This window comes from Elgaria multicarinata, chromosome 6 (genome assembly GCF_023053635.1).
Source record: "Elgaria multicarinata webbii isolate HBS135686 ecotype San Diego chromosome 6, rElgMul1.1.pri, whole genome shotgun sequence".
Classification (NCBI taxonomy): Eukaryota; Metazoa; Chordata; class Lepidosauria; order Squamata; family Anguidae; genus Elgaria; species Elgaria multicarinata.
In genome coordinates this window covers 47,532,609-47,549,336 of record NC_086176.1, presented here as the reverse complement: position 1 = coordinate 47,549,336, position 16,728 = coordinate 47,532,609, and the positions used below count along the sequence as shown (strand labels likewise).

At 39.4% G+C, this 16,728-nt stretch overlaps 1 protein-coding gene across 2 annotated transcripts in view; it reads right to left on the bottom strand.

The window, feature by feature from the left end:
• PCSK5 (proprotein convertase subtilisin/kexin type 5) overlaps positions 1-16,728 on the bottom strand; it is a 271,693-nt gene that overhangs the window by 240,340 nt on the left and 14,625 nt on the right. For both annotated transcript variants that reach the window (XM_063129354.1, XM_063129356.1), the window contains exon 2: positions 6,694-6,798. In XM_063129354.1, the coding sequence (XP_062985424.1) occupies positions 6,694-6,798 (105 nt within the window). The remainder of the gene's footprint in view (positions 1-6,693; positions 6,799-16,728) is intronic.

The window sequence follows — 16,728 nt, the reverse complement described above, 5'->3', positions numbered from 1 at the left end:
ACAATCCATTTATACCTATTTAACACTAGTCCACAGCTCATTTTGCCTTAGAGGCTGAGTAGGATTAATCTCAGTTATTATGTTTGTGGGGATTACTATCTAATGAAAGCCTCCTTGTCAGAATATAACAGTTCCGAAGGACTAACATCATGATTTTATTTTAGGCTTACCCTGTCATAGGCAGATTTAGGTTTACCCTTGGCCCTGAAATCACTACTTCTAAGCCATTCTGTAAATACAATACAACTTGGTCAGTTTAGATCTCTTTCATATGTAGCTGTGTCCATGATGGAACTGCTTCCCTGTGATGTTGTACATGCAGCAGCAATTTTCAATGGAAAAGCAGTGTGTAGGATGCTTTGCACTTTCCACATCAGCTATTTCTCTGGTTCAAATTGCCCCACGGAGTTGCTGCTTCCAGATACATTTCTGCAGATAAATATGTGACTGGACCTCCCTATGGGTAGAAGATTGGCTTTGGGAAGGGGGTTGATTTAGAATGGGAAAAGGCTAAAGGGGAAAAGGTTAAACATCACTTCTACCTACCACTCCTCTACTCAAAATCACTCCTCCCAACATTGTTTCTCATTAAAATAACAACAATAACTACAAGTATTGGGACTTCATTACATATGTTTGTGTGTCACATGTAGTTTGTCCTGAAAACTTCTGGGAATCAGCAATTTCTCAGCAGTTTCCTAAAGCACAGTTTCCATTACAACAAATGTGCCACAAGCCTCTGGAGGAGGGCTCCTAGGAGCAGTTCCTAGCTTAGACTTGAGCTTTTAAGGATACACCTCCCAAACATGACAATGTCAATGAACAGAAGATGGATATCTTGTATTCTCACCGTATCTTAACACAGTCAAGGGAGGTAGCATCAGATAGTTTGTATGGGGTTGGTTGGTTGGAGACTATTTCTCCAGGCTTTATTAGCTTAAAAATATGAGTCGGATCTCTGTCCAACTATGAATTCCTATGTGATGTTAGACGGACTAATCCCCCTCTGCACTAGCTCCACATGCACCCATGACTAATAATAATATTCATGATAATAATGCTGGCCTACTTTTCAAGACTGCTGTAAATATTGAGATAATGAATGTGAAGTGATTTGAACACTTCGTGAAAATGGCATATAAATACTTCATTATGTTGTTGCTGTCATAATGACCCACAGTGGACCCCCTCCCCCACCTTAATCAATGTCATTAAATGTTTACATTTCATCAGGTCTGCATTACATCTGTCACAAGTTAAGGGAACAATAACCAGCTTTCCCTCAGCCTAAAAATCCAAAGACCTTAATCTGTCTTCAGGACAATTGCTATCAACACTGTAACTTGTGGGAACATTATACCTGCCTGTTTTCTGGAGGTTAGGTTTCTGAGATGGTCTGATAATAGGATAAATTAGACAGGTAGGTATCATTTCTTTTTCCACAACATGCTGCATTCCAGTGTGTCTAACTAATCTCAGAGTGATAGTCCATCAATGTAGCCAGTCTAATAAGCACATTAAGCAAAAGAAAACGAATGAGTGCTATCGTATTTAATACATTTTGCCTCCTAATCTATTTGTCACACTAATTAGGAAATGAATCATTGTAAAGTTATAGACGAACCTGTTTCTTGCCCAGCAATCTACAAGGAGATTGTCAGTATAATGGAAGTTCACAAATAGCTTAATAGAGGGAAAATTTAGTATGGGGGGAGGGAGGTGATATGCCATGTAAACAAATGCATGTGCAATTAAGAATATGAAGGCTGAACCTTTTGAGCCACTGGCTGAAAATCAAGATAATTATGAAGAAGGTAAGCTACAAATGCAAGCACTCAAACACAACTTTTATTATGAGGCAAGATTTCAGTTTTCCCATGAATAATTAGATACATTTCTTCCAGCTACATTGCTAGTAAAACCAAACAAATCAAAGGACAGTTCTAATAAGAAATGCTATAGATGGTTTTCCAGTTTGTTTTGTTTTTGATTGGAATGAGAATACAATAATGAATCTAATGATTAATTTACAAGTTGCTGATAGTCCATACACTGCTACAAAATTAGCTGTTGGGGTAAACTTTAAGATACTCTGTGAAATGCAAATAAACAAAGACTACCTGCCCCCTTGCTGGGGAGAGAGTTGAATTTCCCCCATCACAATTATATTGTGCCTTGAATACTAGCAAAGTGTGATATCTTGCATTTCACAGAACAACTGGTCATCTATTGCCAGATAAATGAAATTACTTAGAAAAACTCCTGGTGTGATGTTCCCCCCACCCCTCCCAAGGCAAACTAGTATCCTAGGATTTGTTCTTGTGACAAAGTAGATAAAACATTAATATTGCAATATGTTTGGCACCCCAGTCCTCAACATTTGCAAACCTCAAACACAACCATAACATCATTGCCCTGCTGGCATATACATGCCATCTGTAGAGACACTGTGCTGGCACAGCAAGTCTCAGAATCAAGATGTAAATCAAATATCATGAGCCATGATAAAACTGCTGTTGTTGTTTTAACCAGAATCCGGTGACTAACACACCCTCATTATAAGCACATCAATTTGTGTTACTACATCAAATGAAACATGACTCTTAATAAGCAGGAGGCAATACTCCAATGAAAGAAAAAAAGAAACGTTAATTTCAAGAGAGATTGCAAATCACAGGAATTAAAGAGTTTATAAATCACAAATATATGGTATAAAATTAGGGAATCATAATTCCAGCTAAACCAAAATGCGGAGGACGGGTGCTGCATTTCACACACAAAAATTATTTCCCCTCATCCAGCACCTATTTAGAGGGAGGCCACGGCAACACCAAAAGCATTGGGTCTCCTCTGAATTGGTTTTATTTAGTTGACATAGGCAATGTGAAGGACAGGACTATATGACATCATTACATCATTCCACTCGCTGGGAGCAAGCAGTGAGGAAGAAGGTTTAAAAATGCACCATACGAGTAGTTGAGAAAGTGAACACATAGCTGTTAACAACACTGGAAAAAGGTATGCTTAGGGAAGGTTTTTATTTTGGGGAGGGGAGGGGCGATGGTATGAAGAGGCCCACCTAGGCGTAGGCCCTGGATCTTCTGAACTGTTTCCAGGTTCTTCAGAGGTGTCCAAATTGACACCATCTGCCTTCATCATCAACAAGCCTGCTTCTTCCCTCCAAAAGCTTCGGCTATTGGGCGGTACAAAAATGTAATAAATAATAAATAATATTTATTTATTTATTTATTTATTTATTTATTTATTTATTTATTACATTTCTATACCGCCCAATAGCCGGAGCTCTCTGGGAGGTTCACATAAATAAACTCAGTAGCCTTGCAGTTACTAGGAGCCCTTAGGACTCACTCCTTTAGCAGGCTAATAAGGAGTGTAACATGAAGGCACTGCCTTTTAAACTAGAGGGAAGACTGGCACCTTTCCTTCCACAGTCTGGTCATTATTTTCATTAAGCCCAGAGTCCAAAATTGTTTAACAGCACTAATGCCATCCTGCCACGACCGGCATAGCCTGGGCGCGGAGGGGGGGCTGTTGCGGGTGGGGACAAGAGGAGATGCTGGAGCACTTGGTGTCGTCTCTTTATTTCTCGCCTCCACTCACCGCAACTGTCACTCAGCCTTCTTGGGGTGAGCTTGACTCTGCAGAGACCTGCTCAGCCAATTGCTATAGGAAAATTGCCCTTGTGCCCTGGGCTACTGAAGACAACCCTGACAAGAGGAAAATCAGATGTAGCGGCCAGTCATGTGACAAATGGAATGCCAGAGTCTTCCTTATCTGTTGCCTCCTCCAAGCAGGCCCAGGCTCCTTACCTTGGAGAAAATAGAACTTGAGTTTGCTTGCAAAAAGTGTTTGAGACAAGGTAATGTATGAGTCTACAGCTTGCCCTCAATTTCTTGCATGTGCCTGGAGCTCCTGCTTTTTGCATGATCCATATGCATGGTCCTTTTCAGCATCAGAGGTTTGCTCTACATAAAGGTGAATAGATGTGGGGAGAGTATAGGTTTCTTGCTCTTTTGTGTTTAAAAGCAACAATGCCTTGTGGCACAGTAAAGACTCACAGATTTACTGTGGCATAATAAGCTTTCATGGACAAGAAAAAAAATATAAGAAAGTAATTTTGAAAGATGTTACTTTTCATGTAAATGGAGAAAAATGGCAGTAGCTGAAATAAAGAAAGAGCGGGTTCCTGATGATCTCTGTTCCGTTTGATCCCTCTGGATTAGCTGTCTTTTTGCTCACAGGTGCTTCCCCTTCTGCTGCCTCCCTTGAATCTTTCTTGCTGTGTCCACCCCCACCCCACCCCACCCCCGTAAAATCTAATGGTCTCCTAACCCCTGTCCATCCATATATCTCTTTTTACATGGTCTTTTAAAAACACACACACACACACACACACACACTTTAGAGCCCGAGGCAGCTGCCTCAGCCAACGGATTTAGAATATCATGAAAAAGCAGGAAATTACAGTTGTGGTGGTCGTGGTTATTATTATTATTTAGTTATCAGGGAAGGGGAGAGGTGCTTGTAGGATTTTCTATCTCAGGGACCAAAACAACTTGACTGGTTTTGATTGCAACTATAGCACCTTGACTGGGATTTGAGGAGAAGGTGCCATTTGCTGTTCTGCTTCAGGCAGCAAAATGTCTTGATGCCAGTCCCAGACATGGCTATATAGACCTGTAGGGTGGGAAAAGGTGTCTGAGATGATACAGGAAATTATTTGGGGTAGGGAAACAGCTGGGGACACAAAGAGATCTATGGATGGATATTCAAGATTACATCAAATTTATTGTGTAATCCAAACAATGTTTACTCAGAAGTGAGTTGTACTGATTTCAATGGGTTTTAGTCCCAGGTAAGTCTATGTAGGATTGGAGTCTGACTCCTTTGTAAATGAGCTCAGACTTATCCACCATTAAGCCAGTTCCAATATCTGGATCTAGAAAGAAACCTGGATATTGATAACTTTGATATTTTTTAAAAAAACCTTAAAATATAAAACAAAGTATCTGAAAGGAAATGAAGAGCCAGGTGACACTTTCTTTGCCTCACCTGGTTCGGGGACCAGGAGCAGCAAAGCAACATCTTCCTGTCCTGAAGTCTCTATTCAGTGCTGTTGTGATAGTTGGTGATGGGGTGGGGTGGAGAATGTGTGTTAGGATTTATTCAGAAATAAACCTCACTATATTGAATGGGGGGGAACTCTCTTGTAGAAGTTTGTAGCCTAAGAGTATGGCTATTATAGTTTACAATACATTCCATACTCTCCTTTGCCAGTGTGCCATGTTCAGTTTGTAATTAATTGGTAAATATTTTATAGCTCTTTCATGGTCCCAGAAACTCCATCCTCTCCATCTGGATTTGGCCTAAAAGACCAAGGAAAAGTGGGGGTGCCTGGAGAGTAAGTTTTAAACAAGCAGAACTTGAGACATTGAACAATTCTATCCAGAAAACAAGCAAGAGGTTAATTATTTTGCCTTCTATGAAATTTAAATTATAGTAATTATTTCTAATAATGTGTGTTTGTGTATATATATATATATGTGTGTGTATATATATATATATATATATATATATATATATATATATGCAAATTTTGCAATTTTTATATGTATTTTTGTCCTATGGGCCTGAGCCCCGGATCTCTTCAGAGTCTAGCATGGCCCTGGGGAGGCATTTTGCACCCCCAGAAAGACTCATCTGCCCTAAAACATTTGAGAGCAAAACTTTTTCACTGTGCTAATAATAATAGTACATATTGATCTCAGAACTTTATGCTTAACATTTATGCATTTATGATGAAAACATATTATTAAAAGTATTATACAAAGGAGGGAAAGTCTGTACCAATTTCAACAAAAATAAGGATATCTGTAATATATATATATATATATATATATATATATATATATGAATGATAGTGGTAAAAAATTCAAGTCTTCCCAACACACTAAAAATAATCTTCATAGAGAGTCATCTCAAAGCAACTCTGCACATTGCACACTTGCAGGTAGGCAGAAATTAAAGAGGCAAAGTTTCTCTTTCTTTTGGCTAGAAAGAAAAAAGCTGGTATTTTGAAAAGAAGGAAAACAACAACAACGAGCAAGCCATTTTTATCTTATATGCATTATCACTCAGGTCATTTATATTTGTAACAGACCCACCAAAACAGTTGGACTACTCTAAAGAAAGCAAGTGGTTTGAAGATTGTAGCCTGTGGATGAATACAGGTTGCAAAACAGTTATACCTACTTCACCAAAGGCTGTAACCTAGCAAGAACAGTTGCTGTGCAACCTGCATTTATGTGAGACTGCATAGCAGTACTGCCTACTGCCACAAGATAAGGTTCTTCATTCTAAGAAGGGTCACTGCTTACAGAGAAAATAACAGGCTGTTATATTAGTTTGGGGCAATTTAAGTTAGTGAAGGGTGTCACATAGATTACCAGATAATATGCTACTCTCATAAACTATGCTAGACATGATATTCTTAGGACAGCACATCTGTTAATAATACAATATTGTCTTCATTCGGTCCTGATGTGAAGCAGAAGCTTGATGAACAGATGTCACCTCTTGTAATCTTAGAAGTAAACATCTCCTGGCATAAAGTTTCAAATTAAAAATGCAGATGCTTGCATCTTATATGATCGACTAGCTAGATTATCTTACCTTTGGTTCCATTGAAATGAAGCTGTGAGTACCTCTACTTGAGAGAACTGACCTTTTAATTGTTTTACTATGGTAGAAGTGGTAGTAATCCTTCAGCGCTCCAATCTGTAGAGAGAGAAAAGGTGGAGAGGGGAAAAAGAGAAGAGAGATTTAATTTATGAAAAGTAGTTTGTCTGTTTTTCATTTTTTAAAAGGTCTATAAATTATGCAATTTCCTGCTGTACTGAAATGTTACTTGAACCTCAGTGCTCATCTTTCAAAAGGATGACGTATGATCTGAAATAGATGGACTGTCCTTGAGGCAGTAACTGTATAACCAAAGATTATAACTGAGCTGCTTATTCTGTCTGTATCTATCTTTTTAATGTTTAATTTAAATGCAGCATTTTAAGTAATTCTGTGCCAATCTATATCCAAACTGTCTTCACAAGGAAAGTACAAAAATAATCAAATAGCAATATGGTTATTAAAAATCATTCTTGCTTGATAGGCTCAAGTAAATTTACTGTAAAAGTACTGTTCAGTTAGTTATATCATTAGTTCACACACACACACACACAAAATTCCATCTGAAGTATCACAAGGAATACATTTCTACAGAACCGGCATCAAAGTTGGGCATGGTCAGACAACTGCTCACTCGCAAGAACACCCTAGAGTGGCTTCTCCCCTTCACCATTGCAACCTGATTGTCAAACTGCCCCTTGTAACAACAGTGGTGGTGAGAAGGAGGAGCAGTGGTTGCCACTGCCTACTTGCTCACTGGCTCTCTGCCTATCAAGCAAGCGAGTGGAAGCAACAATGAGAAAAAGGAGAAGAAGCAATAGGAGCTGGTGACAAGGGTGGTTAGAAGGTAGAGTCACTGAGAGAGGGGCCACTGAGAGTGTCTTGCCCAAGGATCCTCAGAGACCTGGAGCCTGCACTGCTTTTGGACTTCAGAAAACAAAACAAATTACTTGAAATGTTTATTCCTTTTATGAAAAATTAGAACATGGGCAGATGATTTGTCAACTGTAAATTAAGCATTGCTTTATGATTCTTTCAATCATCCATCTGAAATCCTTTATGCATGGATGAGTATGAAGAGGTATTGAATTTGAAAAAGGTAAGAGGAATTAAGGCAGAATGATCGGTAAATATCAGTTCATCTCAGACTACTGTCCTGGGTTGCTTCTCCCTTGCATATCTCCCTATTTTATTAAATTACAGGTGCTGTGCAGGCTTCTGTATTTAAACACTACTCCTTCTGGAGTCCAGTGCACTTTACCAAACAGATTATTAAACTGAGTGAAGGGAAAGAGGAAGAATTGCTAGGCAGCAGGTAGGTGTTGCTAGGATTGGGTGTACTCTATGTCATTGAGATGCCTGACAGTCAAGACACTAATATACATGACATAAGCATGCAAAGTGTTAGCAGTGGCTCCCTGTTCCCTCACAATGCTTCCTTTAACCCATTCTTAGAAGAGATTCTAATTATCTAATCTGACAGCATTAAGCCACACAGATTTCATTTCAATTACTTACCTAACAAGACCAGGTCAGATAATTTGCATGTGATTATTAACAATAATCAGTCAACAACTGTGTGTGTATGGACTGATCACTGTCAAAAAATCTTGCTTTACTGAACTCTAATGACATATATGCCTTTTTTACCCTGCTCTTCAACCAAAAATGGGCCCTAGAGTAGTTTATAAAGATTATTAATAATAAGACAATCCCTGCCCTCAGGCATACAATTTAAAAGACAAGACACAAAAGGAAAAGGGATTGGGAGAGAAGGGTGGGAGGTAAAATTTAGGCACTGGTTCTTAGCTCCATATGGCAGGGGAATGGAGAAACCAGCTCCCTGAGCCATTTCTTCTGTGGCTAATAGACTGTATACGACTAGACTGGTCTCCCCCCTTAGACCTTAGCTAGACCTAAGGTTTATCCCGGGATCGTCCCGTGGTCATCCCTGCCTGCTCCCTGTGTGTCATTTACATCCTGGACGATCCCGGGATAAACCTTAGGTCTAGCTAAGGCCTTACTGTGATGCTCTTCCTGGAAGGGGTGGGTGTGCCATCTCCCAATACCCCTTGTTTCTCTGGTCAGTGGATGAACCCAGAGTCTATAGCTCCAGGGAATTTTCAGTTGGAGTTGTGTGCCCCTTCTGGCAAGGAAGGGTTCTAACCTTATATAGATTTTGATACAAGAACCTGGGGGGAATGTAAAGAATATTTATTTGTTCCAGCTCCACTTTTCACATATTATAGTTATTAAGTCAAAATATTCAATGCAATTTGATCTGCTGGTATTGCCTCTCTCTCCAATTAGTGCAGATCAAAGTGTTCTATATTTTAATGAGGAATGTTTTACGCTACCCTGACGATTCCAGTTATTGTAAACAGAGTCAGAAATTAAATTATTCCATATTTTCCCAATGCTTTACTTCCTGTATACGTAGGGGGAAAATATTTTCTGAAGGATAAAAGAATGCAAAAATTCATCAGGCCATTTAGTTTGCCAATTTGATTGACTATTTAAGAATAGGCTGTCTGGGTGTATTTGAGACGAAAAATGTTTTTTGTAGTGGCAGCTCCCCACAGGTTTGTTAACAGAATTACCCCTGGAACTGTCCATAAAGCTATAAGGCTCACATTTAGCCGGTGGTAGTTTGATATGGAATTACTTTGTTAAAACCCAGTGAAACATCCCAGAGCAAATGGTTGTAAAGAGACATAATAGGCTGCTGTGGAGCTCAGAATAATTATTTCTATATCCCAGTACAGAAACAGATGGCCCTTTCAACTCCAAATAACCTTATTAATTTAGGGGGGGATATAAAATAGCCACTCCCTTTTATCTCTGCATGACTGCAAATTAGAGACCAGACTACTGTATATACTAGGGGCCTCCAATGCCACGACCTCAACAATGCCCACGAACCTTGGGAAATGTTAAGGGAATCTTCTTTCTCTCCATTTCTAGCCTCTAGCCTTGCACAGTCTCTCCCCTCTACCCCTTTGCCTTACTATTTCCCCCTAGTTTTGCTATTTCTCCCCTACCCAACCCCACCGGCACACCACCAACCACTTTAGCTCACTTTTGACTGGCCAGGTCCTCATGGCAACCATTATGTGACTAGCCATATCCACCATGGCAGTCACAGGTCCAAAACATTTGGAGATCCCTGCTATACACACCTACACACACTTTTGGGTTAGCTTCTACTTTTGAATGCTTATGGTCTTATCCTGCCCAGTTACAATCCACATGGGGCGGATCCAGGATCTGCCTTTCATGCAGAGAACGGCTCCACTCACAGAAGTGCATCCACTTGATTTTCAGGGTTCCCATCACACCATACACCACAGCTCACCCCTGAACTTCTGTGCAACATTTTCATGGGGCTGGAAGGGCTTCTGTAAAGAGGACGGAGGGAGGAGTGGAGAAATCTTCTTCTGCCAGCATGTGCCTAAATCTGGATCCATCCCAGGGTATTTTGCTACTGATTTTATTTATTAAGGTATCCAACCTTTAAAGATTCTGCTGCACCATAAAACATAAAGCAGTAAGTAAGTGAATCAAAACTAAGTAGTCCAATTGAAATCAACAGGATTTTTCATGACTAACTTTTCCCATTGATTTCAGTGTGAATAAAGTGTGATTTAAACTGGATTAAAATACAGATTTTGCACTTTAACATTCACTTTTGTAGACTACTGTATGGTTACTAGAACCTTTCAGCCAAACATTTGGCTGATTGTGTCAAATGAATATGTGAACCTCAGCATTTCTCATCTTGGCTGCTCTCAGCCCTATACTTCTCTCCTCTCAGTACATTCCCTCACCAGTTTTCCTTCTCCTGTTACACAAAGGTAAGAACCAGCACTTGGAATTGTTCTCAGAAATGGACTACCAGATAATCTAGTTGTTTAAGAACTTGTTTAAAATACCTGCATTTTCTTTATCCAGTCAAATTAGTAACCTAGCAGCAGTGTTTTGGATTAATTGAAGTTTCCAAGAAGTCTTCAAAGGCAAGTCCACACATAATGTATTTCTGCCTTACTTCCCTGTCCTTAAGCTCAGCCAATGTGAGCTAAACATTCTTCTGCCTACTCCACTCCTCTGTGACATTAAAGTACCTCAGCCAGCCACTGCTAAAGACTTCACCACCATCACTACATTCCTTAGTGCATTACAACATGGATTCTGAGCAAATCATGACTAACTTAAGTCCCACTGATTTCAACGGGACTTCTCTAAGCGTGACTAATCTAGATCCAACCCTCCCAAGTATAGCAACAATAATTTATCTTAATTAACCTAAATGACTACTTCTGAAAAGAGAGAGAGAGAGAGAAAGAAATCTGAATTCCCTTTAAAATCATGAAATGATATTGTTTTCATGATTTTAACCCTCCCCCTGAAAACACATTGACTCAAAACATTATATTACATATCAGAAATATCAATATATATTCAGAAGCTAACTAGACCTCAGATTAATTGGAAATGGTGCTTACAATTAATTTATAATACCTGTTTCCGTTGAACAGAAAACTGCTTGATGTTGTTTCTAGAGAGCCAATATTTTTTAGAATGGAAGTTTCTCACTGATCAGACTGTAAAATGCATCTTCTATACAGAAAATACTTTTGAACAATTGGCATCTTGAATGGGAGGAGGGAATGGTTGGAAGGGAATTATTATTATTTTTTACAAAACCCCTAAAAATCAAGGGATGAAGGGATCGGCTTCAAATTTGGCATGGCAAAAGCCCTACTTAAGAGCTACCAGGGTGCCAAGTTTCATCTCTTTATCTTTAAAAATGACAGAGATGTAAGCATTTTTATTAATTCCCATTGACATTAATAGAGCAGTTCTCTGAAAATGGAGCAGTTTACCTGACAGTACGGGGAGACAAACCCATTCTGAAAAATGGAGCAGAGAATCGCCTCATCAGAGCTGCACCCCAAATTTCAGAGAGGCGCAGACCCACTCCGCACACCTCTACTGAGTACCAAGCCAAAGTGGGCCACTTTGGAGGTATTGGGGCCTGCTCCAAAGCAAAGTGGGTCTACTCTGAAGTAATTCAAAGTGAACTGGACTATTCTTTAGACCCACTTTGGAGACATTTCAAGTGAATGTTTTTACATTTTTCTTCCTCTAGGCAATTACACATTTCTGAATCTCCTCCAAGTTCTCCCTAATAGAAAAATGCTAGGCAACAGGAAGTTAGGTGGTGAAGTTTTGTAACTGACAGCTGTAGTTTTCAACCAGGAATGACTTTTAACAGAGCTCTTCAATCACAGTGCTTTCAAAGAGGCACTGAAGTAGCATATCAGATGTTGCTTCAGTGTTTTCAGGGCTCTTTTGTGACTTTCCTAGGAGCACTCATGTTGAAAGAATCATGGCATTGTTGGCTGTGTTTTGCTTATTTGGCCTTCTTATTCCAATCCAGACCAATACTTTCCTAAAAAAAATTCCTAAAATGCAATCTCTTGCAACCTGTTTTTTATTTACTTTGGCCTTCGCTAGACCTACCTTAAAATCCATGACAGAGGAGGGGAGAGCCCGCGATACAACTATCGCGGGCTGAAGACCCGTCATGTCTACCATTTTTTTTCATAGTTAAAGGGGCGCATGAATGCTCGTGCACTCAGGTAAGGGTTTTTTGTTTTTTTTTAACAAAAATCATTTCCCTGCTCCCCCCACCCTGCTCCCGAAGGGTGCAGCTTCTCCCGGCTATGCACAAGTAATTGCGCGGAGCTGGGAAAAGCCATGGAATGGGCTGCACGCTCACGGTCTCGGGCTCAGCCCGAGACTGTGGGAAAAATCGGGCTAGAAGGGGTAGGCTATATCCCGGGGCCAGGGAGAGTTGATCCCTCCCTGAGCCCGGGATCCCCTGTGCATCATCTGGACACACAGGCGATCCCGGGTATCAGCCCAGGATATAGCCTGGTCTAGCAAAGGCCTTTGTATCTGTACTGAGTGTTAATTACTAATCACTTTTTCTCAGCCCTCTCCCCAGTTCTAGCCCTAGCTACATTTGGTTTAAATTCCGAATGACTGTAAAGTCTCTGAGTACTGGTATAGCATCTGCCTGACTCAGTTCACAAGTAATGACAACCCAGAGTATGGGTTGTTGCCTTGTGTGGAGCTTACTTTATTCAGAGCACTAAAGAGAGTTCTGAAGCAGCGTTCTCCTCTCCCCCGTGCACACCCCTAGTTTGTATTGTTATATTTTGAACATAGGCCACAAAAACCTAAGATGATATTCCATATACATATTTATTAATATCAAATATTGATACTTCTGTAAATGTAACTTTTCTTAAATGTAATTATTTGCGTACAACTCCACTTATGAAGAGTATGTGAATTTCAACATCTACAACTTCACACTATTTCACAACCACATAATATTGCTTTCTCCTACTATAGACAAGTAAAACAATTATTTCAAACAACTATGAAAGAAAAAATAACCTCTTAATGAACATATGGCAAAGGCTACTATCAGTTCAAATCAAGCAATTGGTCTGAAGCAAGAACATAGTGCTAAGCATGCTTCTATGAACTTCAGTTGGCTTCAAAGATATCTTTTGCCCCATTCCATTTCCACTTTGAAGACGCTGAATCCACAAATATAGTTAGACATCAAATGCTATGTCACTGAGAAATGACACTCCTTCAAAGGGCAGATTAATATTTGCCAAAGAGCAGTCTGGCATAACTGTCATGTCTAGAATGCATATGCTTCAATAATGATTCCAGCCTTCTTCTTGGTACATTCTCAAATGACAAAAAGAGATCTGTTGACACACATGTTAAGTAACTATATGACTGATTTTTACACACACACACAAACACACAGAGAGAGAGAGAGAGAGGGAGGGAGAGAGATAGAGTTGTGATTTGGGCATTATGCTTATGCAGTAATGCATATTTCTTATTCTGTTTCAATGTGCATTGTGCAAACATATTACAAAATTCTGTTCAATTTCTGAATATTCTTTATGTTTCATCTATAGGCATAGAAATTGAATATGTTTCATATATACTGCGTGTTTATACAAAGGGAAGGGAAAATAATTCCATTCATTTTTAGGAGTTGGTTGTATCCAATAGAATACTGGCAGAAAGCTTTTTGATCCAGTGGAGGCTCCTGTCAGTAGAATTGCTTTCTTTCTTTTATTTATATCCTGATTCCTGCCAAAAATTGGCACTCAAGGAACTGGAAGGGAGGTGTTTTTTGTTTTTGTTTTTGTTTTCCCTCTCCCATGCTGTTCTAGAGGGTCTCCCACCATCTTGAGCAGATTTGGGGTAGGAATGGGGAGTTGCAGGGGGAAGGGAAACTGGTGAAAATCGTCACTGCCCTTTGTTGGCCAATAGAATCTTCCACTGGATGGAGGAGCCTTCCATCAGCAGAGGGACACCATTGCATATAATGCAGCACTGTTAATATGAACTTTGCCTGTAAAAAAATTATACTGTACTCAAATCTATATGTCTAGAATAACTTCTCCTTTGCCCACTGCTTTCTTGACTCACTTCCAAACACTCCATAAAATGAATCATGGAGAGGGTGCTGATGTCCTGGGCAACAGCTTCTATTCGGAGCTCCCTCGCCTTCCTCTACACTGCCTCACCCTGAATTTTAACTGGTTTAATTGTGAACTTCCCAGAGAGCCTTGGCTGTTGGGCAGTATAAATATGTAATAAATAAATAAAATAAATTTCCCTATTCTGTGGTTGTTCCCCATTATTACCCCCTGATCCACCAAGGTTCTAGCTTACCTCCTGATATGGCACACCCTATACATATGGGCTATAGAAGCCTTTTCTTCTCTTACTGCTTCCATTTCATATAATTTCTATCTAAATTTAATGGAAGAATGGTTAGCCAAACCCTCTTTTTGCTCTTCAGAAGCTCTAAGATTTTGATGAGTCCTCCATGACTGTCTGCCAGTGCCAGGGCTTTCATTTCTAAATTTCCAAGAGCCATGGAGACCCAGCATGTTGTAACAGACAGGTTATTGGTCTGAGACTGTAGACCTTGGCGACTTAGATGGGCCTTAGATCAAATCCTTGTTCGGCCATGAATCTCACTGGATGACCTTGGGCCAGACGTCTCTCTCAACCTAGTCTACAACAAAGTGCAGTTGGGAGGAGATCATGGAATAATTCCTATCTCTGCCACTGCAAGCTCATTGGAAGAAAGGTGAGATACAAATGTGGCATATAAATGACTCAAATGCTCATTGCTCTTCACTTGTTTCAAGAGTAAGAGACAGGATTCCTATAATTTAGACAAGCACAATTACTCAGTGCAAATGAAAATCTGAATCCCATTGAGTTCATATGTCAAATTAAGTTATATAGTTGACACAAGTTATGTATTGACATGAACCACTGGCCTGCAAGATTCTCTAGCATTGTCACTATTTAGTAAAACTGTGCATGAATTAAGCAATTCCTTTCCTGCCATATCAGCAGACTCAAGCTACAGGGAACTAAAATGACATGTAGGCTGTCAGGTACCCATCTCTTCTAGGAAAATACTTTTAACCATGATCTTCTGTCTGTCAACATTTTAAATGATTATGCCTGCCTGTGAGATCTTTGAGAAAAGCCTAGCTCCATAACCTCCCACTTTCATAGATGAGGTTAGTAGTATGTGGAATGGTCATCTCTCCCTTTATCTCTCCCCTTCCTTATTAACATTTGGTTGTTTGGTGAATACCTTTCCTTTTTTAGTGTCCCATCAATATTGAGAGACTCCCTTGCCCTGCTAAACTGTTTACTTTTTACGTTGCTGCTCAAATATTTTCTTGTTTAATTGTATTGTTATATAATTTTTAAAAATCAGAAAATACATTTTCTCTTTTTATTTATTCTGCACTAGTTTGAGGATCTTTTTTGGGGTGGAAAAGTAGATTACAGATGTTTAAACTATCAACCACTTACCATAAGGGTGAACTCAGTTGGTGAGTACCAACAGAAATGGAGCCAAACAGGATCACCAGGAAACACAAGGGAGGTATTAGCATAATCAGGGGAACCTTGGGGTTTGCATACGTTTAAAAAACAAAACAAAATCAACTTAAAGGTTCATAACAAAATAAACAAAAACCCAGCCAATGAAGACTAAACATGCTCAGTAGCCACAACTGTTCAGTTTCAGTTGGAAAACCACAGAGAACTGGTGTGGCTATGGGTTGGACAAGTGGAATTTATAGCTTGCAGGTAATTGATGGCTGGAACTCTGAACAGGAACATTCCTCCTAGGTGGTTACCCTGCAACATTTCTAGTAGGATCAATGTTGGAGAAAAATATTATTATTATAGAAAATTGCACTAGTCATTATGAAAGATCGTGGTAAACATCCAAACATTATCTGTTGAGATTTTTCTACACCTTCATACATTTGAAGATGCAGCTCTCATTAGGCTACAGTATGACCCTTTGGAGTAAATGTTTTGAGGAATTCAGTCAAAGTCCAGAATGCTACTGACAGATATCTGGTATACAACAACTCTTTATAAAACAAACGAACAAGCAAGACAACCAGTGCTACTAACACTCTGTGGGTTTTAATCTCACTAGAATGTGTGCCCAGAGGCTAACAACACATTGTATGGATGCATCATTAAACAACATAGCCTAAATCCATCCATCCAAAATAACATTCTGTGGTACTGAATCAGCTGGCAAGTAATGGTACAGAAACCCATCTCATTAAAAAATAAGTAGTTACTCCAGAAAAAGTTGAGAATTTAGAGACACCACATTATAATTGTGATTTAGGGCCAAATGCAGAAGACATTCTACATTTGCCTACATTTGATAAAGACTTACCTATACTTAAATCACATCCAAAAATGTCTATCAAAATTAGTGAAAGAAAAGACCGAAGAAGCAAGAGAAGCAGAAACAACAGTATCAATGAGTTAACCATGATACTTAGGCTCTGTATAACATTTTAGTGTATCTGAAGAATTTCATATATGTTATTTCAATAAACTATATGACACCCCCATAATTAT